This window comes from Simochromis diagramma, unplaced genomic scaffold, assembly GCF_900408965.1.
Source record: "Simochromis diagramma unplaced genomic scaffold, fSimDia1.1 OVJJ01000344.1, whole genome shotgun sequence".
In the NCBI taxonomy this organism is placed as follows: Eukaryota; Metazoa; Chordata; class Actinopteri; order Cichliformes; family Cichlidae; genus Simochromis; species Simochromis diagramma.
In genome coordinates, this window is record NW_024387375.1 from 4,060,187 (window position 1) to 4,086,327 (window position 26,141).

The following is a 26,141-nucleotide window of genomic DNA, read 5'->3' on the forward strand; positions in this document are numbered from 1 at the left end:
AGTGAGTGGTATTTTCATGCTGATTTTATGTAAAGGTAGCATTTTAATCAGAAGGCGAATGGAGACAACGCAATTATCATGCAAAGCACATTCAATCATCTGTCTTTCATGCAGATGTTTTGTAATGACTGTGGTTAAAGTAAATAAGGTTCATGGCAATAAAGAGTTTGTCTAAAAGACATTTTTTGTATGATGTTAACCATGTATGCAACAAGTTTATGTCCTACTGCATTGCTTACTAATTATTAATCTGCTAAAATATCTGATCTCACTGAGCTTTTACTTATATATTTTTCTTTGTGTGTGCCAAACTGACTGTTGGTTCATGGAATTATATTGTGTTTATCTGTCATGATATGTATCTACATGTGTGATGTGTGTTAAACAACAACATAATTTGGAGACTTGTAATAGAAACATGCGTGCTATTTCTCAACTTGCTTTTGCAGCTGTCATAATTCTTGGTTCAAATCCAAACAAAATCCCACAGGAAGTTATTTTTGCAATGTTCTCAGAATGTCCTATTTTTAACAAGAAAGTGAGAGTGGAAGGGGATGGTCAATCAGTCAGTTGTTGTTGTAATTTGATACTATTTACAGAAAATACACGCTATCTCAAACAGAGGTAATTTATAATAATATCATTTTCTTCCCAATTTTTTTTACATTAATGCATCATGGTAGAGCTTGCTTGCTTTCAAGTGAAGTCAGTAAGAGCAATGTGCAAGCTTTGCATGTTACTGTTGCCCACTAAAACCACAGCTGGTGGAGACTTTTTGAAACAAGGCGTAAGTATTGAACATTAGTTGCGAGGTGGAGCGAAGAGCTGTAGGGTGTAAGAGGTCTGCAAATAAGTCTGTGGCTGTGGTGTTCGCCTCTTAACAGCTACTAAGTCTGACGCAAGCTAGCGGAGGCAGAGGGACTGGCACGGAGTAGAGCAAGCCTCTCAGCAGACAATTGGAACAGGAAGCAAGGAAGGAAAGGGTCTTTCACCCGGAGGAAGACTGGCAAACTCATTGGGATTGTGACAAGACAGCCACACATTAGCTCCAGGGACCACCCATTGTAAGAGCATCAAACACACACACACAAAAACACTTAAAAAGAGAGCGTCAGAAGGGGAGGAAATACCAAGAAAGACATAAAGATTCAAGACTCAAGCCAGAACCAGTATTCCTGGACTGATTAAAGAACTAAAATAACAGCAGGAGGTTTTCAGTTTTATTTATTTTTTTATTTTCCTTCATTATTTCCTGTGGCTAAGAAGAAAAAAGAGGAATTTGCTATTTCACTTCTTCCTTTTTATGAAACATTGTATTTTCTGTTGCATTTTGTCATTATTCTTCTCATGCCCCACCTACACAGACGATAAAGACACAAAAAGAAGGTAAGACTCAATTACTGGCTTGTCATGTACATCTTGCAGATAAATTACTTTGTGAAACTGGGCACAAATACTTAATTTGCCTAACAATGTAACTTGCAGAAAATCTAATTAACATTTGAGTGCACGCTAAACCAGACAAAGGTTTGAAAGCAGTGTGTATTAGTTGCCATAGTCCATGTGTATAACCTCGGTGCTATTCTTCAGAGCAAAAAGAAGAGAGGACATAGGGAATATAGAATGAACAGAAGCTCAGACTGTGCATTTAAAGTATATATTAAGTCTGTATCTACATGACTACAACAAACAAAGTATTGGTATTTTTAAGTAGAGGGTAGGAAGCAGCTGTAACATTCAAAATGATCTGATAATTCCTGTTGTCAATTTTTTTGTAACTCTTGTCATATAAATGAATAAACATCTGTCATATAAGTAATTATAATAATAAAGTACTTCAGCTACATTTTCTTAGGGACTTTTGTGAGATAGACACAATAATGCTATAATTATCTCATATTAATTGTAGAAACAGCATATTACAGTGTTTTTATCATTTCTTATGATGTCTCTGTCATCTTTTTTTTTTCACTCTCTCCCCCTGTCAAAAGCCAACTAAGGATCACAGTATGAACAACACCCTGTCCAACACCACCTCCTTCAAGTGTGTTCGGGATACCAGCATAACAGCTGTGGTTTTCCCCTGCCTATACAGTGTCCTCTTCATAGTTGCTCTGATACTGAACTCCCTCGCTGCATGGATCTTCTTCAGTATCCGAAGCACTTCAACATTTCTGGTCTTCCTAAAAAATGTGGTAAGACACCAAGGCTTTTGCTTTGTAGGTTTAGTCTCCGCTGCAAAGTAAGGAAACAACAACAACAAAAAAACAGCATTACAATAACAAGGTTAAAATTTGCTCAACAACAGGTGGTGGCTGACTTGCTCATGACTCTGACCATCCCTCTGAAAATCTTAACGGATGCAGGTGTGGGTTCCTGGCAGCTACGCGCCTTCCACTGCAGATACTCTGCGGTGCTCTTCTACATCACCATGTACATCAGCATCCTCTTGCTGGGTCTCATTAGCTTGGACCGTTACCTGAAGATTGTCAGGCCCTTTGGGAAGTGTGCCCTTCAGCGGGTCCGTGTTGGTCAGATACTAAGTGTAGCTGTTTGGGTGGTAATGCTATCATTAGCGTTACCCAACGTTATTCTAAGTGACAAGCCGCCACGGCCGTCTGGAAACAGACTGAAGTGCACGTCCATGAAGAGCCCGGCTGGCTTGCTGTGGCATGAAGGTTTCAACTACTTCTGTCAGGTAGCTATGAATTAAGGAAACACTTTGAAATTTAAGTAAACATTCATATTCAACCTCCTTCCATAAAATTTCAGAACCAGCTGTTCTCCTTTAAATGTATCCCACAGATGACACTGCTGTCAGCTTTTTAATGTTACTTATAAGCATGTGTGTAAGCAAATTTCGCACAATAGAGAAGTGTTGCTATTAATATATCTGAACTACACAATCAGCTAATTTAAACAGAATACACGATGTCCTTCTGCAGTTATTAGAATCTTGCTGCTACTGCTGACCTAAATTAATTGGAGAAAAGCTGCGAGGTGCTCCTCTGATTTCCCCTTTTCTTGTTTTGTTTTTCTAGGTTATTTTTTGGGGGACGCTTGCTTTGATGGTAGTCTGCTACACATTCATCAGCAAGAAGGTTTATGAGTCATACAAAGCCTCAAAGAGTAGATCTCGGGGTGCCAGTCGCAAAACCAAAGCGAAAGTCTTCGTTGTAGTGGGTGTGTTTTTCATCTGCTTTGCACCATTTCACTTCGTCCGGGTTCCCTATACCCTCACCCAAACACGGAGCGCAACAAGTGACTGCAAGGCTCAGAATGCCGTCTACTTTGCCAAGGAAACCACCCTGTGGCTTTCAGCAACAAATGTATGCCTAGACCCGCTTATCTACGTGTTTCTATGCAAGGTGTTCAGGAGAAGACTGACTGCTGCACTCTGTATTAAGTCTCTCCAAAAAGGTTTTGACTCAGCCACATCAACGCAACTTGAGATCTCACAGATAGCCTACAGTAAAAGGCTGTCACACAACGGCACGTCAGAAGCCAGTGACCAGTGCACTCTGGGACACAATTAATAACACCCTGGAAGAATGTTTATTTTGTATATAGTAATTCCTCCTAATAAGACGGTTGTAAAAAAACAAACAAAAAAAAACCATGTAAAAATGAATGCAAGTTTATAAGAAACTGATGAGTAGACAATGTGTCAAAGAAGGAAAGCCAAAAAGTCTCTGTGAGCTACGACTACTGCTTTTCATACAGTACTAACCAAGTTTCTCTGTTTTTTTGCTAAGTCATCCATCACATTTCCTTGCTTGCACTTGCTGTCATTTACACTTCCTCCTTTCTAATCTTACATAAACTGCACTTTCCCTTTGCAAAAACTTTGACGTGGTGAAGATCTTGACAGCACAAATTTTCCAAGGATTAGTAACAAGGGACTGAATAATCATTGAAAAGAAGAATAATAGACTTTAACAAACTCTGCTTCCAGTAATTAAAATGTTACTATCAGTTTAATAAAAATTATATTTTTCATGCTGCAGTTGCACAGTGTTCACTTTTATGTACTTTGCTGAGGCTAACAAAGCTCACACAAGCATCGTTGGTGGGTAAGCCAAAAAGCAAGCCAAAACATATACAACAATAGCTACGTACAAATAGATGAGGTTTGAAGTTAAGTTTAGGGGGGCTACCATGAGTCGTAAATATGTCTTGAACTAGCGTTAGTCATGAAATTGAATCTGTGTATTCTTTATGTTGGCTTCTGAACACAGACGATTCAAGTATGAGAGATCGTGAATAAGAGATCATGATCTTGACAAAATGTTGTGTCTGCATCAGGTGATAAAGTGCGCTGTTTGCTAATCAGAAGGTCAGTGGTATGGTCCTTATCTTTAGTCTGCTTAAACTGAATTGAAAGTGAATATTAAAAATGAAATAAAACCAAACATAATGGCAAATATAAAATTGAAATATCTGTTTTGGGAAACGTAAATACTGGTGTTGGTCAGTCTGTCACATCTGGTACTTAAAGAAAAGATGCCAATCAAATAGAAAGAAAAGGTCAGTGCATTATGAAAGCTTGACAGGAATATGGTTGAGAAACACAGACCTTCAAATAACTTTTCATGGTGTTTAATTATTTGAATTATTTGTTTGTTTGTTTGGTTTTTGCTTGCACACTTTACACTAAATGATAGATGACAATATTTACCTATCTAATTTCAGTGTTATTTCATATTTGGGACATTTTTTGAAAAAAACAATGAAGGTAAAAAAAGGAACAATGAACAACACCCTGTCCAACATGAGGACAGAAACGCAGACACATAGCGCACTGCAGGAGATCAGCTATTTGATAACAACCACTGCAGCCCAACTAGAACAACGCCCAGCAATGCTGCAAGAATTTCCAAGTATAGTATTCTGCCTTTCACAATGCTGCAGCAGCTTCTGATGAATTTTCAAATTGAACAAGGGATGGGAAAAAGAATACAGATCTGGAATTAATGGACTTTTTTCCCACACCACCACACCCCGAAGATGGGCTTCTGGACATTCACAAACTGGTTCGGCAGAATTAATGTCACTTCCCACCTGATTTATAATCCAGTCTGCATGTGGGTTTGATTAATATAATAATGAAATATGATCTTTCTCCACCCCACCCACTGTCGGTTACGACAGAGGCTGATATTTGGGCAGGAAATTAATGAGCTACTGAGTGGGGAGAGTAGCAACTGCAGCCGGGGGAAGGACCATTCATCACCTTCAGATTAAATCCTCTGACAGATGATAGTAGTGAATTATGAGAAATACTAAATTACATTCATGGAAATTAAATAAACCCCCCAAAGATAATGTTACCTACCCATTTCCACAGAAACAGAATTCTATGACTAGGGATCTATAACATGAGGTAGGGACTGACATTTACTTGCATGGTTGTGTAGCTCACATGTCAGCAAAACCAGTAAAGTCAAGGTCTGCACTGACAGACTGTGTGAAGGCTGAAATGTGGACTCAAAAGCAGACATGTGGAAACAAAACTTGATTTCAACTAAACATGAAACACGAAACATGAAACATCTAGTACCTGAGCTAGACGAACAGACGACAAACAAAGGGAAACTCACACAATATATACACAGAGAGGTGACAACAGCTGGGATGAATGGACATGATGACACAGGGGGGGTAAAACTAAACACACTGAACACAGGACGAGAGACTGTCAAAATAAAAAAGGAAGCAGGAAAAATATGGAGATGAGGGCTAAGACCCGAACACACTTGTCAAGTAATGTTTTCATGTTAGAGCTGCCAACAGTTTTAAAACACTCACTGTCATTTTAGGAAGTTTATTAGACAATTAAATATGTTAGGATGATATATTTATATTGCACGGAATCTACATTTGGTTACAATAAAGTAAAAAAAATCTGAAAAAATATATACATAGAATCAGAATCAATTGAAGTATCTCGGGGTCTTGATCACGAGTGAGGGGAGGAGAGGAGAGCAGGAGATCGCCAGACAGATTGGTGCTGTGGTGCTGCAATGAGAGAGCTGAGCGTAAAACATCGAAAGGAGCCAGTTGAGGTGGTTAGGGCATCTGACAAGGATGCCTCCTGGGCGACTCCTGGGTGAGGTGTCGGGGGATGTTCCACTGGGAGAAGGCTCTGGGGCAGACCCAGGATATACTGGAGAGATTATATGTTGCAGCTTGATTGGGAACAGCTTGGTGTTCTGCCGCACAACCCAGAATTGGTGGCCAGAGAGAGGGAGGTCTGTGCTTCTCTGCTTCAGGCTCCTGCCCTGAGACCCATCCCCAGATAAACAGAGGAAAATGGATGGATGGATGGATGGATGGATGGATGAATGGATGGATGGATGGAGTGATATAACATTGGGGGTTATTAACAGCATTACTCTGATAAAGAGTGTGATTACATTATCACATCATATGAGAGTTTATTTGCCAAGAGTCTGGGTCCAAAAATGTTATATCCACTTCAAAGAAAGTTTCACTAATAGCAGCTAACAGCAGCTAAGAGATGCTAACAGCAACTAACAAAGTACCAAAGACAGCAGTCCTTACTGACAGAAAAGTTCAGGAGTTCCACAACAATTGTGTCTGTGTCATCGGACAGCGACACTGACTCCTCAACCTGTATCTGTCTCCTTTCACAAAACTTTACAACCCCCTGCAGAGTAGACCCACAGCATACTGACTTCTTGCTGAGATAAACAGTGGACAGTCAGCCTACACTCACTACAGATGAACACCGGGTACAGTTTATGAGGTGACCCTGCTTGAGGGTAAAAACATAAAATACCACAAAATATCGAATTGGCACATGGGTCATGCCGTTCTCAAATCAACGTGAGCATTCTGCTCAGCTCTCTCTGATTTGCATAAAAGATTTATAGTCCAAAGTTGGGCTGTTATACAATTGAAACTTCATATATCAAATATGTTTCAAGATGATCGGTTGACCCCCTTTTAGGCTTTTTTTTCACGCTATGAAATGTTTAAACATGAAAATCTTGAAAACTATTAAAAGATAAAATCCTGGTCTGTCACTGGTCTGTCTTACCATCAAATCAGCGTCTGTAATTTGAGACGGATGCATCACAAATGTCTGAGTATGGGTTTTTGAAATACAATTTATCATATTTGCTCAATCTAATATGTAAGAGTAATGAAAATAGCATTTGTTTATTTTGTGACTATCAGCGCCCCCCACCCACCAAGTTTTTGTAGTTTGTAGTTTTGTATAGTTTTTGACATGTTGATGACATGTTGGGAATCACCTGTCAGGTCACCTTACAATTCAAGTCCAATATAGGCGATTTAGCTTTATTGCTTTATTCTTCCATCTCCTATGAAGAAATATAGTCTTTACAATTTCCATTAACCTTTATTCTCACCATCTTTGAATCCGGTGACCAACGAAACTAGCTATCACAATAGTTTAAGCTTTTAAATTAAAGTGACTACTTTATCTGTCCAAAAATACTGACACACTTTTTACTGTAAAGTTTAAAACCACTTGAATCCGCTTTCGTTTCTTCAAAGAAGAATTTTTAAACGCAAACTCCGCTCTTCTTTTTCAAAACATCCCTAAAAGACCATCTTTCGTTTTTCAGGGAAAGGTGATCTCAACAGTAAAAGCTTTTAGCGTCTAATATTTCATGCTACATCGTGACAAACGTTACTAAACGTTACTAACTAACCGTTTGTGCTCACTGTGTAAGACGAAACCTCGTCTGTTATTTACACTCATCCCACTCCGCTCAGCTGACTGTGCGCGCTCCCGAGGCGTACGCCAGCTTCACTGCGCGAACATAATGCCACGTGACGTGCATAACGGGTCATATGACTGACACTCTTAGGTCTTCCTCTCTGCTGTGAACCTCACAAATAATCGAACATGGCGGATTTGGAAGAGCGGCAGAGATTGTTGGGAGACGAGGACAGGGGCAGTGGACCCGGCAGGCCCATGCTCGCCATCTGCGACCCCAGCCGCTTACTGCACCGACTGGTTGTCCTTTTTTTTATGTGCTTCCTGGGATTCGGTAAGGAGTAAAAGGCGGCACGGCGAGCTATATGGGAGATTTGGGACTAACTAAAGTTAAATACTGTCAAGCTACTGTAAATAATGCACGTTGTTGTCTGCTTATTATGTATGAAATGTATAATAAATGCAATAGTGTCACGTCTGAGCCCCGCTAATGTGGGTGCTTTGTTCCAGGAAGCTACTTCTGTTACGATAATCCCGCTGCACTCCAAAGTCAAGTCATCCAGGTATTTCACACATAATTCAAACTTTTACACCAGGGCCTTAAAACCAAATGCAGACATTTATTTTAATCCCACACTAACAAGCTTTTGGAGATTTATTTTTATATAGAAGAGAGGTTATCTTTTAAAGATCACCATACTCTATGTAAACAAAAAAAATCTACATAATAAACAACAAGAACAGTCAAATAAGATTCCTAGTAAATGGTGTTGTTACACAGATTTATTCAAAAACATAGAGCCTACTGTGCATTGTGCTCAACACAAAATGATAGCAAAAACTAACACAAAGCGAGAGTCCAATGTCTGTTGTTTTTCTTCTGTGACTCGCCCAGGATTTGCATCTGACGACTGCAGACTTCATGCAGTTGTACGCCTGGTACTCCTGGCCTAATGTAGTCCTCTGCTTCTTTGGGGGATTTCTGCTTGACCGGGTCTTTGGTGTCAGGTAACGAGAAGAACCAGTCGGTTGTATGTTTTTTGCCAACTATGTGTTGTTTATGTATTTTCACCCAAAAGACAAAAGTGAATGCTCCGTATGGATTTTGTACATGTCGTCTTGATTGGTATCTTTCCCCATGTTCTTGTTTACAGGCTGGGAACCATCATCTTTTCCCTTTTTGTCTGTGCTGGGCAGGTAATATGCTCTTGAAGTTTCAGAAGAATGCAGTTACTTAAACAGATATACATTCTGTTTAAATCCATATAGCTCAATAGAAAAAATCCTTGGGAAAACTGTGGTGATTAGATTGTTTTTAACGTTTCTACCTCTGCATAGGTGGTCTTTGCTGCTGGAGCATGGACAAATCATTTTTGGCTAATGGAAGCTGGACGATTTATATTTGGGTAATAAAACCAAAACAAACGGTCTTCTAGTTAAACCTTTTTATTTTACTAGCATGTAAAAACTTAAAAAACAAACAAAACAAACATTGGTCCTTTTGTTGTTTGAAATAGTAATAAAAAACATGCAGTTTCTTATAAGACTGATTCATATCAGCCTACAGAATATGAATGATATAGCCAGAAATACCATATATGGGGGATTCTTAGCAAACCCGAACACACATCAATTCTAGGGCCCAGGTTTTCAGTCTTGTTGCTTACATGATCCCTTCTATGTTGTCTTTTCTTGGGTAGTATTGGAGGAGAGTCTTTGGCAGTAGCCCAAAACACATATGCAGTGAACTGGTTCAAAGGCAAGGAGCTCAATCTAGTATTTGGCCTTCAGCTGAGCATGGCCCGCGTGGTAAGAAAGCTCCAAATGAAAAAGTGCATTTATACAGGCTTTGAAATACTTGTTTTTTTTGTTTGTTTTGATATTTTCAATGAGGTAAGCTGTACAAAATGCATGCCACTGACTTCTCTGCTCATCCCAAGGGCAGCACGGTGAACATGAACATAATGGGCTGGATTTATAACAGAGTTACAGATGCTGTTGGCTCGCCTGGACACACCGTGCTGGGTGCATCACTCTTGATAGGTAAATGTTTTACAGTTGCACTTCACTGAGCCTGACTTGTCAGGTGAGTTTTACACTCTCAGACTCCAGTTACACCCCCTTTATTTCCTTGTTGGGTAGAAATGCTACACCCTTTCTTTTTTACTTCTAAGTTCAAGTAACACAGCTAGCACAAACCAACAGAGAGAAGTGATATAGAGAACTAAAAGTGCTGCCGGCTGTTCCAGATGAATCACAAGGAACAGAAGAAGTGCCAGTTCTTGTAATGTTATCCTCTGACATGTTTCCTCAGACGTTTCCACTTTTGCACAACTTGCAGTTTTGTGTTGTTTCCTGCTGCGTCTAATTTCACTGAACATGTTTAGTGGCAATAAAATGATTCTGATTCTCCATTTCTTTTTCTCCCCTTAGCTGCCATAACGTGCGTGTTTTCCCTAGTCTGTGCCTTGGTTTTGGGATTCCTTGACAAAAGAGCCGAGAGGATCCTCAACAAGGACCAAGAAGGAACAGGTAACATCTTCCCATACTTCCCCCCTCAATTTTGTGTTTTCCCTCTTTCACTCACATCAGTGAATGAATACTAGAAGTTCTTCCACAATCGTTGCAGATTGCCCCCGTGTGCAAAGTCAGATTTAGTTTTTGTTTTGTTGAGCTCTAAAACCAACTATCTGGTTTGACTCTACTTTCTCTGTTGTGTTGGACTTTTTGTTGTCGTTGTGTTGGTGGCAGTTATAGCCAGAGGTGATTTTGTGGTTCTAACCCTAGTCACATGACAAAAATAACCTCTTGAATTTATTTACATTTAAAATGTCAAGAATATCCACTTGGTCTTTAGGTTGAAATTACCAGAAGTTAGTTGTCAGAGGTCTCTCTGACCTCTCAAAACCTTTTTTTTTTTTCTTTTTTAAATTGTAAACTTTTTTCAGCATGTTGATGCCGAACTTGCATGGATAACCACACTCTCTGCTTTCGCTCGATGGTTGCATTGTGTGGTTTCATTAGTTAACCCATTTGCTGGCTTGTCAACAGTTTAATTTCTCAAAAACTTTCAGCAGAAGCAACATTAGCAAGTTGAGTTGGCATCGCATGATGTCACCCTATTAAAAGGGAAATGAGAAGTGAGAGCGCTGAAGCCTGAAATGCATCCATGTGAATCCTGCCTAACTCATGAAGTAATTATTAAAAAAAAAAATCACGCACATCAAATATGATAAAATAATGAACTGATGGCATTTTTGTATTCAAATGGTTTAGTCTGCAGAATCATGGATGAAAACTACTACTCGGCGGGGAAGAAAATGTTTAAATTTGGCATGCTGTAGCATTTGTCAATAAGAAAAAAGGTTGACATGTGTTAAAGAAGCATTTATTCTTTTAGAGTTGGTCAAAGCAAATGGTGTTCTCAGACAGATTTGTTTTTTGTGTTGCATGTTAGGTGAAGTGATCAAGATCACGGATGTGAAGCATTTCCCTGCAGCCCTGTGGCTTATCTTCATCGTTTGTGTAGGCTACTACGTGGCAGTTTTCCCCTTTATTGGACTGGGACAGTGAGTACTCCATACGTCTGCACTCTTCCTCTAACACCATGTTTCCTCCAGTGGTCCTTATATTGCTTTTATAGTATATATACTGTCTGCAGAACGCTGTCTGCTCTGTGCATCCCCTGTTTCTCATGAAATGCAGGAAGCAGCACACGGATCCCAACATCCAAGTGCATTATCTTTGTTTGTTAGTGGTGTATTTTATATGTTATTCATTTAATGTTAAAAGTGACCTGATTTAGTCTTTCCTAAAGTCAACATATCCTGTGATGCGCCCATAACCATTTAGCTTTGAGTGAAGAAAGAACTCCCACTCTAAATAATGCACTGTTCTGGTTAAAATGCCTGATAAGAATTAAATAAAGAACCTTCATCAAGGTAGTTGTTCAACCTCACAATGTTGTGTTGTGATTAAACTACAAAGGGAGTTTTTGACAAATAGCTTTGAAGTGAAAGGACACAATTGCAGCCATTACAAAATGAATTTCCTTCACTGAAAGGCGTTCTCAGATCACGTAGCAACTGACATGGATTTGCCACAATGGGTCAGCGCTAACTGAGCGGATGGCTGCTATGAAAATTCAATCTCTCCTTTTGTTGTCATAACAGCCAAAAAGCTAAGCAGTGCTTTGTACTGTGAACGCATCATCTTGTCTTTTCATTCGCAGGGTGTTCTTCATTGAAAAATTCAGCTTCTCCCCAGCTCAAGCCAGAGCTGTCAACAGGTAACTCAGCTTAGGTGTTGCCTGTTGGGCAACTGAGACCAAGCTACCTTAAGATATTAGCACTCTTTATATTCTGCAGTTTTTGTGGCGGGTGAATTTCCTAAAATAGCGTGTTCTTCATTTAATATAAGGATATTCATTATATAATGTTTTAACATGAATCATTCATTGTCCGTTGTCTATCTTTCCTAGTATTGTGTACATCATATCAGCCCCTGCATCTCCAGTTTTGGGCTTCATGGTTGATAAGATGGGGAGGAACGTGTATTGGGTATTGCTTGCAGTGGCAGCAACACTTGCCGCTCACATGATGCTGGCCTTCACTTTCTGGAACCCATGGATCGCAATGGTAACTTCCCTGGCAACCTTTTACACTGCACTTAAACATTTTGCACATTCATAAACAGTTATAGTATGTCTTGAAGATTGAATCTGTTCGTGTGGATGAACTAAAACTTTTTTTCAGTCGGAGAATTGTTTTATCTCGTGTCCAGTTAAACTTCTTTGGTCTCAGCCAACTGAGAAATTGTAAAGTGAGATTCTGTGCATCTGCTTGATTTCCAGTCCCTGCTTGGCGTGTCATACTCCTTATTGGCCTGTGCACTTTGGCCCATGGTGGCTTTTGTCGTGCCTGAACATCAACTCGGGACAGCCTATGGCTTGTATGTGCCTTTTTTTTTATCATTAAGACTTAAATTATACATATTCTGCTTGTTTGGGCCACCCATTAACATATAAATATTGCTATATTGACACTGATGTGTGTTCTCTGTCTTTGCACATTAGTATGCAGTCTATTCAGAACCTGGGACTCGCTATCATTTCCATAGCGGCAGGGGCGATCCTCGACAGCAAAGGGTACCTGGTTCTGGAAGTGTTTTTTTGCGCTTGCATTTGTGGTCAGTACTTTTATGTCTTTTTGTTTCCCTTTTTTTTTTTTTTTTTTTTCCTCAAAGTCTTGTTAGACACTTGTGAGTGCCATTGTTGGTTATGTCTTTTTTGCATTGGTTTTCCTTCTACTTTCTTGTAGTTGGACTGATAGCCGCAGTGTTGCTGTACTTCGTGGATTACATTAAAGGTGAGAAAAGACATTTTCACTCCTCTCTGTTTTGTTTCTTTATTGTCTCCGATTTTCTTCATAAGCCTTCTCATATGACATCTTTTCACTTTACTCTCACACTCTTTTCCTTACCATCAGATTCACTCACTGCTTAATCTGCCTATTTCCTTCTCTTGCTCCAGGAGGAGATTTGAACCTGTCAGCCGCAGCCAGAGCCAAACTCAGTAAAGAAGCCAGTTCAGATGCAGAGTGAGTAGCTTTGACCTTCCACACACCGTCAGTGCTTTTCCACCCACTTGCGCATCAATTAGACAAGCATCTCAGAAACGTATTGAACACTTCTCTCATGCAGTCAAGTGACATAAACACATTGTAGGTAGACAGAAACTTCCAATATAGACACAACTAATAGTTTTAACTACAAATAATAGTTGATAATGTATAGAGGTTATAAAACATACCAAAAGTTTTGGTCGATTAAACTTTAATTTGTTCAGAGTGGTTGTTACAGAAAACAGGGTTATGGACTTGCTAGGGATATAATACAGTGTGTTACATTCCCCTGGGAGGTCTAGGCGGTGAGGGGGAAGTAACAAAAGTGACCGGGTCAGAAAAAGGAGTCAAGGAGGCGAAACAGTTAAATAAAACAGTTTTATTGAAGTAATTCAACTAAAAGAGACGGACAAGCCGCTATCACCATAAAAGTAACACAAACAAAACTCAGGCGTTGGTCAAATAAAGCAAAAAGTCAAAAGGAAAGCGCAGCTCACTAGCTGGAAACCACACTACACAGCTCACTAGCTGGAAACCACACTACACAGCTCACTAGCTGGAAACCACACTACACAGCTCACTAGCTGGAAACCACACAAAATGGCACTCTGGCCCAGAGCTCACCCTGCACGGGGCTTAAATACCCTTAATTGCTGATGGGAGTCAGCTGCGCCGGAGGGAAAGGTGGCATCTCAGGCAGGAGGTAGTGGGACACGCCCACACAGGCACCCTCAGGAGGAGGCCCTGCTAGGGCCGTAACAACCCCTGGTTTGTCAAATCACAATAACAAAAAGTGAGTCCATAGCCGTGTCAGGACGAAATGCAGGCTTTCCACCTACCAAACCGCGTAGCAACGGTTAGGCATTGCCCGCGGAAGCTGCCAACCCCATCTCAATGGGTTCAAAATACTTACTGAGGGTGGCCGCAGACCCTCAAAACAATGTCTCATGTGATAGCCAGGGCTTTTTTGAGCCATCACATGTGGAGAACACAGCAGGCAGTCAGAAAACCTTACTGCAACAGTTTTCAGACGATTGCTCAGGTCACGGGTACTGGCATGTTTGTTAGTCAGGGGTGCAGGTCTGAGTGGTGGTGTTATACATGATCTGTCCACCTGCAGGTCATTTTGAGGAACTGGGACATTGTCAACCAGCAGCAGCTCATGGTTAGGTGACCTCTCACACTGACTACATGACACGATTGAGCAATTATGCTCCAAGTGTAGCCTTTTACTAGCCCTGGCAACCTGGTCGGTTTGAGAACCACGACTAGCTTTTCTCAAAGCAGGCACTTTTTGCTTTGAGTCGGCTTTCAGTTTGAGTTTCAATTTCGAACAGTCAGCAATGAGGTGTCCAGGGTTGTGGCAGAAGAAACAAAGCTTTGTTTTGGGTCTCGAAACCACAACTTTTTCAGCCTTGTTAGCTGGCTCCCTCCTAGCTCTCCAAGATGTGTTACCGTGAGAAGGGATGTCACATTCCACCGCGTTTGTTTTATGAGTTAGGGTAAACCCATCCGCCAGTATGGCAGCCTGCTGTAGAGTGGAAACCCTTTGCTCACTTAAATAACAAGAAATAGACTCAGGAACCGAGCTTTTAAAATCCTCCACCAGCATAAGCTCACGTATGGACCCCACGTCGTTAACCTGGCTTGCAGAACACCACCTATCAAAGAGCTTTGCCTTCTCCCTAGCAAAGTCAAGGTAGGACTGACCCTGTGCCAACTCCAAACCTCGAAAGTTCTGCCTATAGTCTTCAGGTACCAGTTCATAGGCTTGGAGGACGGCACTTTTGATCTTTCCATAAACCAGGCCGTCCTGCCTAGACAGACCAGAACACGCTTCTTGAGCCTTACCTGTCAACCGACACAGCAACATCACCCCCCCACACATCTTGAGGCCACTGCAGTGCAGTTGCCAGGCGTTCGAACACACTGAAAAAGCTGTGAACACTGGATTCACAGAAGTCTGGAACCAGGTGAATGTTATTGCTCACAAACGAGCCTCTAGACACCTGTACACTAACAGCTGTGTCAACCATTTTGGGGATGGTGAAGAGTTAGAAAAACACAACCTAAATAAGACAGTTAACAGACCACTACACAACTTACTTTAGCTGACCAACTTACCTCCCGCCACATACACGTTAACAAAACAACTTACCCAGTTCCAAAACCTTGCCCTGTCTATCTTCCGGAGCGTGCTGGGCTCGAGGCAACTTTAAAGGCAGAACTTCAGCGACCGGAGCCCTGAATTGCCTACCCCCGACAGAGAATTAATCCCCACCCAGGATTACTCCAAAAACAACAAAGGCAAAATAACAAAAGAGTGCCCGAAGGAGGAACTTAAAAAGCTAAGCTGGGCACTCACCTACCTTAACTGGGAAGTCATTAATCTCTAAAAAGGTGCCAAAGCGAGATAATCAAAAAAAAACAAATCCAACACAGAACTCCTTTTTCAACGATCCCGGACGAGCCCCCACTTGTTATGTTCCCCTGGGAGGTCTAGGCGGTGAGGGGGAAGTAACAAAAGTGACCGGGTCAGAAAAAGGAGTCAAGGAGGCGAAACAGTTAAATAAAACAGTTTCATTGAAGTAATTCAACTAAAAGAGACGGACAAGCCGCTATCACCATAAAAGTAACACAAACAAAACACAAACAAAACTCAGGCGTTGGTCAAATAAAGCAAAAAGTCAAAAGGAAAGCGCAGCTCACTAGCTGGAAACTACACTACACAGCTCACTAGCTGGAAATCACCGCAAACACTCAGCTCACTAGCTGTACCCACACAAAATGGCACTCTGGCCCAGAGCTCACCCTGCACGGGGCTTAAATACCATTAATTGCTGATGGGAGTCAGCTGCGCCGGAGGGAAAGGTGGCATCTCAGGCAGGAGGTAGTGGGACACGCCCACACAGGCACCCTCAGGAGGAGGCCCTGCTAGGGCCGTAACAAGTGTATCAATAATGTTATGTTTTCTTATTATCCACGCTTAAAACGCAAGAAACCTGTACAACATGTATTTTGTATGTATTATATATTATACATGTATTACACATATAAAAATGAAGCGGACAGACACAGACTTTGTTGTTGGTTCTGCAACAAAGAGAAATTTTAAAGGTAAAAATCCTTTATTAGGTTTTAGTTCAAAAGTTGTTTTTTTTTTTTAATAAACACACACACACACACACACACACACACACACACACACACACACACACACACACACACACACACACACACACACACACACACACACAGGCAAACATGTTTTGATGTGAGTCTTCTTTAACTTCAGGAAGTCATTTTCTATATTAGCTAGCTGGGTTATGTGCTTTGGCTTTCATATTCATTTGTACTGACACGTGCATGTTAGCTGTGGTTGGTTTATTTTGCACTCGCAGCACTGAATGAAACCAATACTTCTACTTTCAGTTCACAGTTACAATTGGAAAGAACGATGAAAGTCGCACATGTTTTCTGTACTCATGTAGAACCTGACTAATCTCTATTTTTATGTGTGTGTTATGACTTGTGCAGACTGATTAATATCTCCTGGTTCATGCCTTAATTGATATTTTCCAGATGATGATGATGATGATGATGAGCGAACACACATGGTCCTGGGCTTCAGAGCCAGCAGGCTGCAGTGTCCACCCCTGAGCTTTCAATCTGCTACCATGGGGCAGGACTGCGGTTCTGACTCCGCCCAGTGATGTCATCTGTGGTTCTTCACACCAGAACTGACTGTCTGGATTTGGGACTGTTGTATAACCTTGCATAAATGTCTAAATGCGATTTTACGGGACACTTGACAAACGACATATCCTACTTAATCCACAGTTACTCTCCAACGTGTCAAAGTTACTTTATTTCTACTTGGATTCACTCACTACTGACTTTTGTGTGTGTCAAAGTTCAGCATGCTTGAAAAATATTTGAATTATCAAAAGATGACATTTGTACTTACAGCACAGAGGGAAGGGGTCCTTTGATTTTATCATGTACTATTTATTGTTAATTTAGCTTTTTAACATGTAAAATGGGGTAACTGATTTTAAATGTTTGGGGTTTTGTTTTGTTTCTTTTCTTGTTTTTACAAAAAAAAAACACATTTCTGCACAACTGTTATTAACCTGGTTGCAGAAAGCTCTGCAGTTCATTTATGTACACACCATTTGTCACAATTACTAACCAAAATCAGCCTTATTGGACTGTGCTTGGGCACAATGGGCTCATAGTCAGTTCTAATATGTTTCATTGACCTTTGTGTGGCAGGTTGTCTCAAAAAGAGCAGAGCTCTTTAAGTCTTTACTGGCTGATTCTCTTATTTCTTCATTTACTCTTTGCTGATTTGCAAAGTTCATAAAAGTTTATTCTCTGTTCCATCATCAAATGTTACAATTACCTTAAAGATCATTTTCGTGTGTGTGTGTGTGTGTGTGTGTGTGTGTGTGTGTGTGTGTATATATATATATATATATATATATATATATATATATATATATATATATATATATATATATATATATATATATATATATATATATATATATATATATATATATATATATATGCGCGCTTACCCATGTAATGATATTCACAGTCTCAACTTTTATAAACTCTTCCATTAATGTGACCTTTATATATTTAAAGAGTCAGATCACTTCCACGCAAGAATTGTTTTATCGATCGTCTTTATTGCTCTTTTATCAATCTCAGGTAATTAATTCTTTCTAAGCACTTCCCCAAATTGATATTTGCTTTATCTTAATGGTGTAACAACATATTCAGCTTAACACTGACCATTCCAGTAATGTGGGAGGAGGATTTTGTGTTAATGGCAGAGTCACACACTGTGGATGATTAACATTCACTACCTCAGTTGGGCAAATGAACCCTTATTCGAGTCTTAACAAGTATTTCATACATACATACATAAAGACAGCCAGTACAATTAATAGTACAAAAAGAGGAAGAAGAAAAAAAAAGGTGGTTACACATTAAAATGACTATACTCAGAAATGGCTGCTCGGTCAGCTTGTTTGCTCTGTGGTGTTGGGAACTCACTGCAATTGTTTAACAGAGAATACTTGTATTAAACTTTAACTGACATTGAACTGTGTAGAAGATGACTGTGAAATGGTACAGAAAAATTCAAAGTTATTGAAAAGATCACATTTGATGCCATGAACAATGACATTCAATTAAACATTTTTTAAAGCATCTTTTTTTTTTTTTTTTTAATTGAAGTAGTTATTCTGTAATACTTTTGTGTCCTTTTCTCTGTCTTCTGCAGCAGACTGGGTGACTAATCCTATTGTAATATTTGCATAATTGTGTTCATGTTAGTGTTGGCTGCAGAGATGTTCAAAGTGTCTATGTTATTTTATTTTTTCCTGCAGGAAAGAAAGGCAGCCAAGTAAGCCGACACAGGGTGAGCTGGCTAGACTGGCACCCATGTCTGCTTTTGGCTTACGCAACCGCTATCTCTCCAGGCTGGGCGCACAGGTATACAAACACACACACACTTTATGCAATTCATATTCAAAGAGAGCCATTTATTAATCCGTTCAGCCTCTTATCTTTACAGTGATAGAACATTATGTTTTTTCTATTATTCTGTTTGTAGGCTTTGCTTCTTCGCTGTTTTAACTTCCACTGTGGGGTTTTTCTTCTTCATTTAATCTGTCCTGTCTTCTCTTCGCTCAGATCCCAGACCACTTCTTCAGCCATCTGTCATCACTTGCTTACAGGAGTGTTCTGAAATGATGCCCTTCATTCAGCTGTCTGCTGCTCCAACACTGTCACTCTGTGCCTCGAGACAAGTATATGCTAAAATAGACGATGCTTTAAAAAAATGTCCTATTTTCAATGGAAATTTGAAGCGCTTTTTACCTCCAGGTTATTTTTAATCTTCACTTGACTTACTGTTCCGAGTGTTCGCGGGTGTGTCTGTTTTATGGCTACATATTGTCACTGTTTGGAATATTTTAGACCTGTCTTATTTTCCATTTTTGAACTGAATATTTCTTCTCTTTTAGAAATAAGATTCTCTACATACGACAGAGGGCACCAGTTCCCACAAATGTTTAATGTCACCTATGACCACAGTGTTGCTGCTTTCTATTGAGCAGTCTGTTGATTGTGGTGTTGCTCCAGTTTTGCAAGTTAATTGCAAGATGACCTTAATATTTGCATAATAATTGCACAATTAGTGAAATTTTGTATATTGTTTAGTTATGACAAATGCATTTTTTAATTTAAATCAATAAAATGAAGTACAAAACACAGAGAATGCGTTTGTAGGATAATTTAAATCACTGTTGTCTACCGATCACATCCCTTCACGGATTATACCCTTCACACCTCTTGCTGACCAAACACACAGTGGGCTCCACTCTTTTATTCCTCCTCCAGAGCCAGGCTCTGCACTTCAGACGCTTTGGATGAGAGCTACAGAAGTAGATGAGAGGATTTACGCAGCAGTTTAGCACGACAACCGGTTTCCAGACTTTAAACGTGATCATGGCCAGGTTCAGCAGATGACAGTTTCCTGGCATGTAGACTCTGACAAACATGTAGACAGTGCGGACAATATGATACGGCACAAAACAAACGGCAAACATGAGGCACACAGTTAAAAGGGTATACAAGCACTTTTTGCGCACACGCTGTTTCCTGGTATTAGAAATGCAGTCCGCGGCCCCGCAGTACAGCACCTTTATCATGGAGCAGTAACAGGTGACCACGACCAAGAATGGGATCAAAAAGCCCGCTATAACCAAGAACAGCCCATATGGAAAGAACATATCAAATTGCGTCGGGCCGGTCATTTCAAAGCAAACAGTCATGTTGTTGATCACACCCGTGTGCGCAAACACAAATGTCGGTGAAATCTCGGCATTGGCTAGAATCCAAATGGACCCTGACGCAAGGATGGCGAACTTTCTGGTCCTGAGGCGCACAGCAGCGATGGGATAGCACACCCCGATGAACCGGTGAACGCTGACGCAGGTGACAAACATTATGCTACAGTGGAGGTTGACCAGAAAGACAAATCTAACAGTTTTGCAGAAGATGTTGCCGAAGGGCCAGAAGTTTCCCATAGCATCGCTGATGATAAGTGGAGGAAGGGCCAGCACGAAGAGGAGGTCCGCGACTGCGAGGTTGGTCAGGTAGATCACCGTGTTGCTCCAGCGGCGCGTCCGACAGATAACGCACCACAGCAGGACGCCGTTTAAACTCAGGCCAAGCAAAAAGACTAGGCTGTAGGACACCGGGATAAGGATCCTTTTATAGTAGGTGGACACCGGGCAGATTTGGAAGTCCTCCATCCAAAAGGCCAAATCTGATGGTTTGATAGGCCCTACAGCAAAACGAGGCCTTTTAATATTTAGGCATCTTTATACCTCACCTCTTCGGTTCTCACCTAAGTCTGTGTAGGGTGGCGTGATATAAAATATCAATCGTGGTGTTTGTTTAACTTGAGTCCAACCCACACCCTGGAAGTTAGTTGCTAAGAGAAAATAGATTGGCACACCGTGAGCCATTCCCAGCAACCCCCCCCCGCGCGCGCGCGCGCACACACACACACACACACACACACACACACACACACACAAAAGATAAACCGCGCAGAATACAACGATTAAAGTCGATCGCCAAGTTAAATGACACCGTGTCAACACGCGCGCGCGGGGGGCGCTGTATTGAAAAGCAAAGGCGGGGGGCACGCGCACACCCTCAGCATCCCATTGGCTGCGAAAATTTTCCAAGTGTGGTCGCTCACCGGCTGCTCCCGACTCTAAGTGTTCACTGCATCTCTGTCTGACTGCGGGTGGAGAGCTCGTCATGCTGAGGAGCGGCACGTACAGGTTAGTAACCCACGCAGCGACTCGCCTTAGTCCCAAATGTAAAGCAGCAGTGTTTGTTATTTCGGTTAAACGGGAAGCTCCGGTAACGGCTGCTTCAAGCACTGAGGAGTGATTTTAAAACCCTACGTATCGGTACTCTCTGCAGCTGGACACAGAGTACAGACTCCTCGCATGTCGAGAGATTCTGACATATTTCATATTTTTGAGAGTTTTGCACCCTAACTTGAGTGATGTCCTTCCAGAAATGTTCACCAAGGAGAGGAGGTGAGACTGCGCAGCGGGAGTCTGGCTCGGGAGAGGAAGCACCTTGCTCTGTGCATCAATAACCAGGTAAGATGCAGCCTGTTAGTATTGTTGTCATTACTGTAGATTAGATTATATATAATTGTCTGGTGCTGGGAAAGTCATGTCTGGGGATGGATGACAGACTGTTTTTTTTCGGTGAGGGAACAGTTCAGTAATGATGTCATTCACTTTGTCATTCTTTTTTGGAGCGCTAAGTTGACGCTTTCACTGCTGGGCACCACACACTTCTAGGAGAGGAGAGAAGACGGTGTATGTTGCAAACATCTATTAAAAATGTCTTTCATTATCCGCTTTTGGACTTCTGTTGCACTTTGGAAAGACATTAGAAAAGCACCAACATTATGCACAATGGAAAATCTTTTCCAAAACTATATTAAAGCCGTTTTTCTCCCTTGCTCTCTAAGTGCTTTGAATTCTGCTTCCCTTATTCACCATTTAAAATGGTAAAACTGACTGAGTTCAGTTTGGTTTAGGAAATTGCTTTTTTTATGTTGGCTCGGGGCCACTCAAAGATTATCGTTGTGGCCGCAACTAAAAAAGGTCTCATTAATACTACATATAGCGCCCTTCATTATAAATGACTTCATTTTCAGAAAGAAATAGTCATGCCATAGTTGAACTGCTCAGCTGAATGGGGCTGGCATGTGTTCCTCATTGCAATGAGTCCTGAGCTCATGTATAGGGTTTAATAGCTCTGACATCTGGTTTGAAAGGAGCAGTTGTTGCAGTTGACTTGCTAATGTAAATTCTGTTCTGCTCGAGTCATCTTTAACAGACTGTTTCCATTGTGTGCTCGAGGTGAGTGTATAGGTGCACAAGTTCACCTAGGTGTAGCGAGCCCCTGAATATTTAATGCCGGTGATGTAGTGTTGCGCATTATCGGTGGCTGGGGATATTGAGCCTGTGAGATCTGAAAGCAGAGTTCCATCATACATTTTTCACTTACTCTGCAATATAGTATGATGGTGCCCCCCTCCCCCCTATTTATTTCACATCCTCCAACACTTGCTCATTTTGACTTCAGATTTTATCCTGATGTGTTTCTACTGCGCAACCTGACAGCTGAATTTCATCATCACTTTCCCAAAAATGACATTTCTAAATTGATCTAGCTCAGCTCTGTGACATGCCACGTCAGGGTGGATTCATGCAAGACTGCTGAGGAGGACGTGAAGAAGCTCGGTGAAGGACCAATCAGTAATTGGCATTAGATATATATGAGTGAGGATACAAATATGGGTTACTGAGGCTGCTCCACTTGCTCCGTGTGCATGAGTGATTCAGATTCATTGCCGAGGTGGGAACCCAGTGAGAAACGCATTAATCTATCTAGCTATTACCCCGTAATCAATGGAAAAGCTGAATTTTATGGCCATGGGTCCGTATTGTTAATCATTTTACAGAGAGATTATTTAAGCCAATGGGGTCACATCTAATGGGGTTAAGTATAAAATATAAAAGGTGGAATATTTGATGCACCACTCACAGTTGGAATCTTGAAATCTGTTACCAGTATCATGCATGAAACTTATAATTCAATAAAAATCAAGAAAAAAATGTCCCAGTGTGCAGTCTTTTTAATGAATATATTCAACGGGAGCTGAATATCCATGGACTTCATTCAGATCCTGTATCGTGGGACAGGGCAAGAACAGAGTCTTGCATTTTAGGCACAGCTGCAGCATTCTGTTATGCAGAGGGTTGTACATAGTACGAGTGTGGTGCCAGGGAAGGGTGTCATATTTCAGAAGTGCATTACTGTATCTCCCTGAGTGGGACAGAGCAGCGCTGAGTGCTGTTTGCGCTAGCTCACTCAAACGCCCCGCGATTGAGTTGTAATGATGTGCACGAGCAGCATGAGCTTGCACACTGACGGACAGATGTGTTCTTTGCCCACCCCAGTGTTCGTATTCACACTGGAATTTAGTGCCACAGGTAAATAAAAAAAACACCTCTCCCCACCTCACGGTAAAACACACAAATATCTGCCAGTTTTGTGGTGATTTTCATCTCATCCCTTTAAAATGTCCCTGAAGGCTGGTCAGGTCTCGAAGTGTGAGCTTACAGTCTTTGATCACTGAAAGAAGCCCCCTTACCGATGATGGCCTTGTCTATATGCACTCAGAACTTTCCTCACCATATGTTAACCAGAGCAGCTCTCTGCTGGTTAATAGTACCGGCTGGGGAATACTCCCAAGTGCTCCATTTTGCATTTTGATGGGGTGTGTGATCATTTTCTCCCACCTCCTTCATCTCTTTTCATCACACCCCACCCACTTCATATCTTCTTCTTCTATTGCATTTTTTTGAATAACCCTGTGCTCACTTCTTCTTAATTGATAGGCTCTTGCTTCCCTCATTGTACCTCACCATTTTCAGCTTCTTGAATGTTCTGCATTCTTCACTGCAGTGCCATATGCTCAACACTTCAGTTTTGAAGGCTCATATCGAATAAAGTATATTCTGAGTGCATCAGTGCGAAAGAGACGAATCTGCCGCCCAACCAAAACAGCTGGTCAGCAGAAAATTGACAAAACTAACAGTTTTGAGATCTGTCATCACGTGTCGAGCAGAATTACCTCGCAGCAGCAAAAGACGGCAGATCAAAAGAGGAACAGATAGTTAAAATATGTGCCTGTTCAGCCTTAGTGTAAATGCTGTGTAATGGCTCTTCCATTAGAGTCATTTCTTTTGATTTATAGATATTAAATCTGTGGATGACTTTCAAATAAATAGGTATGTATGAGGGTTTTTTTTTTACTTTTTAATTACAGCCCTTCATCTACTTTTTTTGTGTTGCTGTACCTGATTTGCTTCTTCTAGCTTTACTAGATCTACTCCAGCCAGATATTGATAGCTGTGTAAGTACAGCAGCCTAGGATTTATGAGAATGTATACATTCAGCTGCACCTGCCAGTTAAATGTCTCTACATGTTATAATATAATCAACATGTAACTATTTTCACACGACACTTTCATTTGGATTTGTTTGTCTTTTCTTCTTTCTCTCTCCTAGTTTTCTCGTACCCCTTTCTCACCTCTTAAAGGATATAAAGCTTTCTATATAAACACATTTATTGCCACTCTTTTACTGCATAGCTATAATACTAAGAGAAAACAAGATTTCAAATTACGTAATCACAGAAACACCTCAGTAACACTATCATCTCTCTGAATGCTTTTTTTGTACTTGGGGACTCAGACGTAAGAGTAAATGTTGACTTCCATATTACTCCTCTCATGCACTGCGCATGTAAATTGATTTCCAATGTCACAATTAATGAGCACCTCCAGTGGTACAGCCCTCTTGATCGGGTATTTCCTCGGGCTGATCGGCAAGTCGAGCGACAGCTAAAGAGTCAATAGTGTAATGCAGATGTTTCGGCGCATCAACACACTGTAATGAAATCCTCTGAGATCAGACTGAGGTGTATACGTGCTTGCATACATGCTGCTGTGCACGTATGCAGGTGCATTAACTGTTCTAGTGCAGTGTTTGTGTCCACGGGCTTGTGGAGGGGGGCTTTATCCTGTTGAGAGACAATGCTAGACTGAAGGGCACAAAGGCCCGACCATCTCCCACAAGTGTTTTGTGTACGTGTGCAAGTGTTTTAGTGTGGACGTTCAGTGGTGCCTGCCATCGATCTTTGTGATAGAACTAGGACGCTGAGAAATAATGATTTTAATAACTCATCAATTAAAGGGAAGCAGACTTTCTGCTATGTGCTGTTGTTTTCTCTCCCCTTTATCCCACTTTTCCATCCATCTCCCATTTTTCAGCAACTTAATGCTTCACTTTACCTTGCATCCCAGTCTATTGATTGCCCTTATTTTGCTATTGAAAATAATGTGATAAACTTGTTTACATGCACAGGAGCAGCAGGTTTCACTAATATCCCCGTTTCTATGCAACCATGTATTCAGGTGTTGATTTAATCGATTGCCCTATAGACTGCAAGCAATATCCCTCCCTTGATATTTCTTATGTAATTGTAGAGCATTTTATCTCGTTCAGAAACCCAAGAGATTACAGTTGGTGGTGAATAAATAGTAGCTGAAAAAACAACAACAACAAAAAAACAGCTTCAGTAAATATTAGTAACTAATAATTGGCTCTTTAAGCTGTGATTTGTCAGCTGATCTTTATCATAATCAGTATCATGAAGAGTAATTATTTCTCATCTCAGTAGTATCCATATATTTTAGCATATCAACATTTTTATATTAACAAATATTGTATAAAATATGCTAACACATTCATTCCATTTAACACTGCCATTGCCATTAGTCATGGATTCTTATGTTGGCTAGAGCATCTGGATGGAGTCTTCATTTGATACGGCATAACACTTGTTGACACACTTATATTTTAAATCCTTACTGGCCCTTTGCCTGGCATCTTGAACACTTAATCCATAATTGGCTTTGGTTGGTAGATATGCATAAACATGTAGAAGAGTCAAACTATTACAGTAACAGCACACAATGCCTGTACTACATGTACCGAAATGTGCAAAACATACAGAAGATGAATGTGCTGTGACACAAAATTTTGCTCAAAAGATTTGATTTTGTATGTATTGAATGCAAAAGGCTGCAGTTGAAATTATGAACTTTAGGATGTCTGGC

General features: G+C 40.8%; 4 protein-coding genes across 11 annotated transcripts in view; 3 read left to right on the forward strand and 1 right to left on the reverse strand.

Moving 5' to 3' along the window:
- Positions 1–449: 449 nt before the first annotated feature.
- Positions 450–4,001, forward strand: LOC120719829 (P2Y purinoceptor 13-like). Of its 2 annotated transcripts, XM_040009345.1 has the most exons (5): positions 451–1,064; positions 1,365–1,386; positions 1,992–2,195; positions 2,309–2,698; positions 3,042–4,001. In XM_040009345.1, the coding sequence occupies exons 3-5, from the start codon at positions 2,010–2,012 to the stop codon at positions 3,534–3,536; spliced, it is 1,071 nt and encodes a 356-aa protein (XP_039865279.1). In that variant the 5' UTR covers positions 451–1,064; positions 1,365–1,386; positions 1,992–2,009; the 3' UTR covers positions 3,537–4,001. The 2 variants fall into 2 exon arrangements, with proteins under 2 accessions (XP_039865280.1, XP_039865279.1); XM_040009346.1 differs by lacking the exon at positions 1,365–1,386 and having other exon boundaries at positions 450–1,064.
- Positions 4,002–7,837: 3,836 nt separating this feature from the next.
- mfsd1 (major facilitator superfamily domain containing 1) lies at positions 7,838–19,620 on the forward strand. 7 transcript variants are annotated; one of them, XR_005692752.1, is made up of 18 exons: positions 7,838–8,045; positions 8,222–8,274; positions 8,607–8,719; positions 8,866–8,908; positions 9,050–9,117; positions 9,412–9,520; positions 9,652–9,754; positions 10,145–10,243; positions 11,169–11,280; positions 11,943–11,999; positions 12,192–12,348; positions 12,564–12,661; positions 12,786–12,898; positions 13,030–13,077; positions 13,242–13,308; positions 18,735–18,840; positions 19,042–19,233; positions 19,374–19,620. XR_005692752.1 is itself a non-coding variant. In XM_040009298.1 (17 exons), exons 1-17 carry the CDS (start codon positions 7,901–7,903, stop codon positions 19,099–19,101), a joined length of 1,551 nt encoding a protein of 516 aa, XP_039865232.1. In that variant the 5' UTR covers positions 7,838–7,900; the 3' UTR covers positions 19,102–19,620. The 7 variants fall into 7 exon arrangements, 5 of the variants coding, with proteins under 5 accessions (XP_039865232.1, XP_039865235.1, XP_039865236.1 ...); XR_005692753.1 differs by having other exon boundaries at positions 19,042–19,157; XM_040009298.1 differs by having other exon boundaries at positions 19,042–19,620.
- Positions 19,621–19,663: 43 nt separating this feature from the next.
- LOC120719832 (P2Y purinoceptor 3-like) lies at positions 19,664–20,998 on the reverse strand. Its single transcript, XM_040009349.1, has one exon. It carries the CDS (start codon positions 20,664–20,666, stop codon positions 19,677–19,679), a length of 990 nt encoding a protein of 329 aa, XP_039865283.1. The 5' UTR covers positions 20,667–20,998; the 3' UTR covers positions 19,664–19,676.
- An 88-nt stretch (positions 20,999–21,086) lies between these two features.
- Positions 21,087–26,141, forward strand: part of schip1 (schwannomin interacting protein 1) — a 225,294-nt gene continuing 220,239 nt past the window's right edge. Inside the window, exons 1-2 of the mRNA XM_040009278.1 lie at positions 21,087–21,206; positions 21,449–21,536. Of these exons, the coding sequence (XP_039865212.1) occupies positions 21,184–21,206; positions 21,449–21,536 (111 nt within the window). The 5' untranslated portion in view covers positions 21,087–21,183. The remainder of the gene's footprint in view (positions 21,207–21,448; positions 21,537–26,141) is intronic.

Coding starts and splice junctions, on each gene's coding strand:
- mfsd1 (XM_040009298.1), top strand. CDS start 7,901: ATGGCGGATTTGGAAGAGCGGCAGAGATTGTTGGGAGACGAGGACAGG. Junction 8,046..8,221: donor TATGTGCTTCCTGGGATTCG/GTAAGGAGTAAA, acceptor GCTTTGTTCCAG/GAAGCTACTTCTGTTACGAT. Junction 12,349..12,563: donor GGAACCCATGGATCGCAATG/GTAACTTCCCTG, acceptor CTTGATTTCCAG/TCCCTGCTTGGCGTGTCATA.
- LOC120719829 (XM_040009346.1), top strand. CDS start 2,010: ATGAACAACACCCTGTCCAACACCACCTCCTTCAAGTGTGTTCGGGAT. Junction 2,196..2,308: donor TGGTCTTCCTAAAAAATGTG/GTAAGACACCAA, acceptor GCTCAACAACAG/GTGGTGGCTGACTTGCTCAT. Junction 2,699..3,041: donor GTTTCAACTACTTCTGTCAG/GTAGCTATGAAT, acceptor TTGTTTTTCTAG/GTTATTTTTTGGGGGACGCT.
- LOC120719832 (XM_040009349.1), bottom strand. CDS start 20,666: ATGGAGGACTTCCAAATCTGCCCGGTGTCCACCTACTATAAAAGGATC.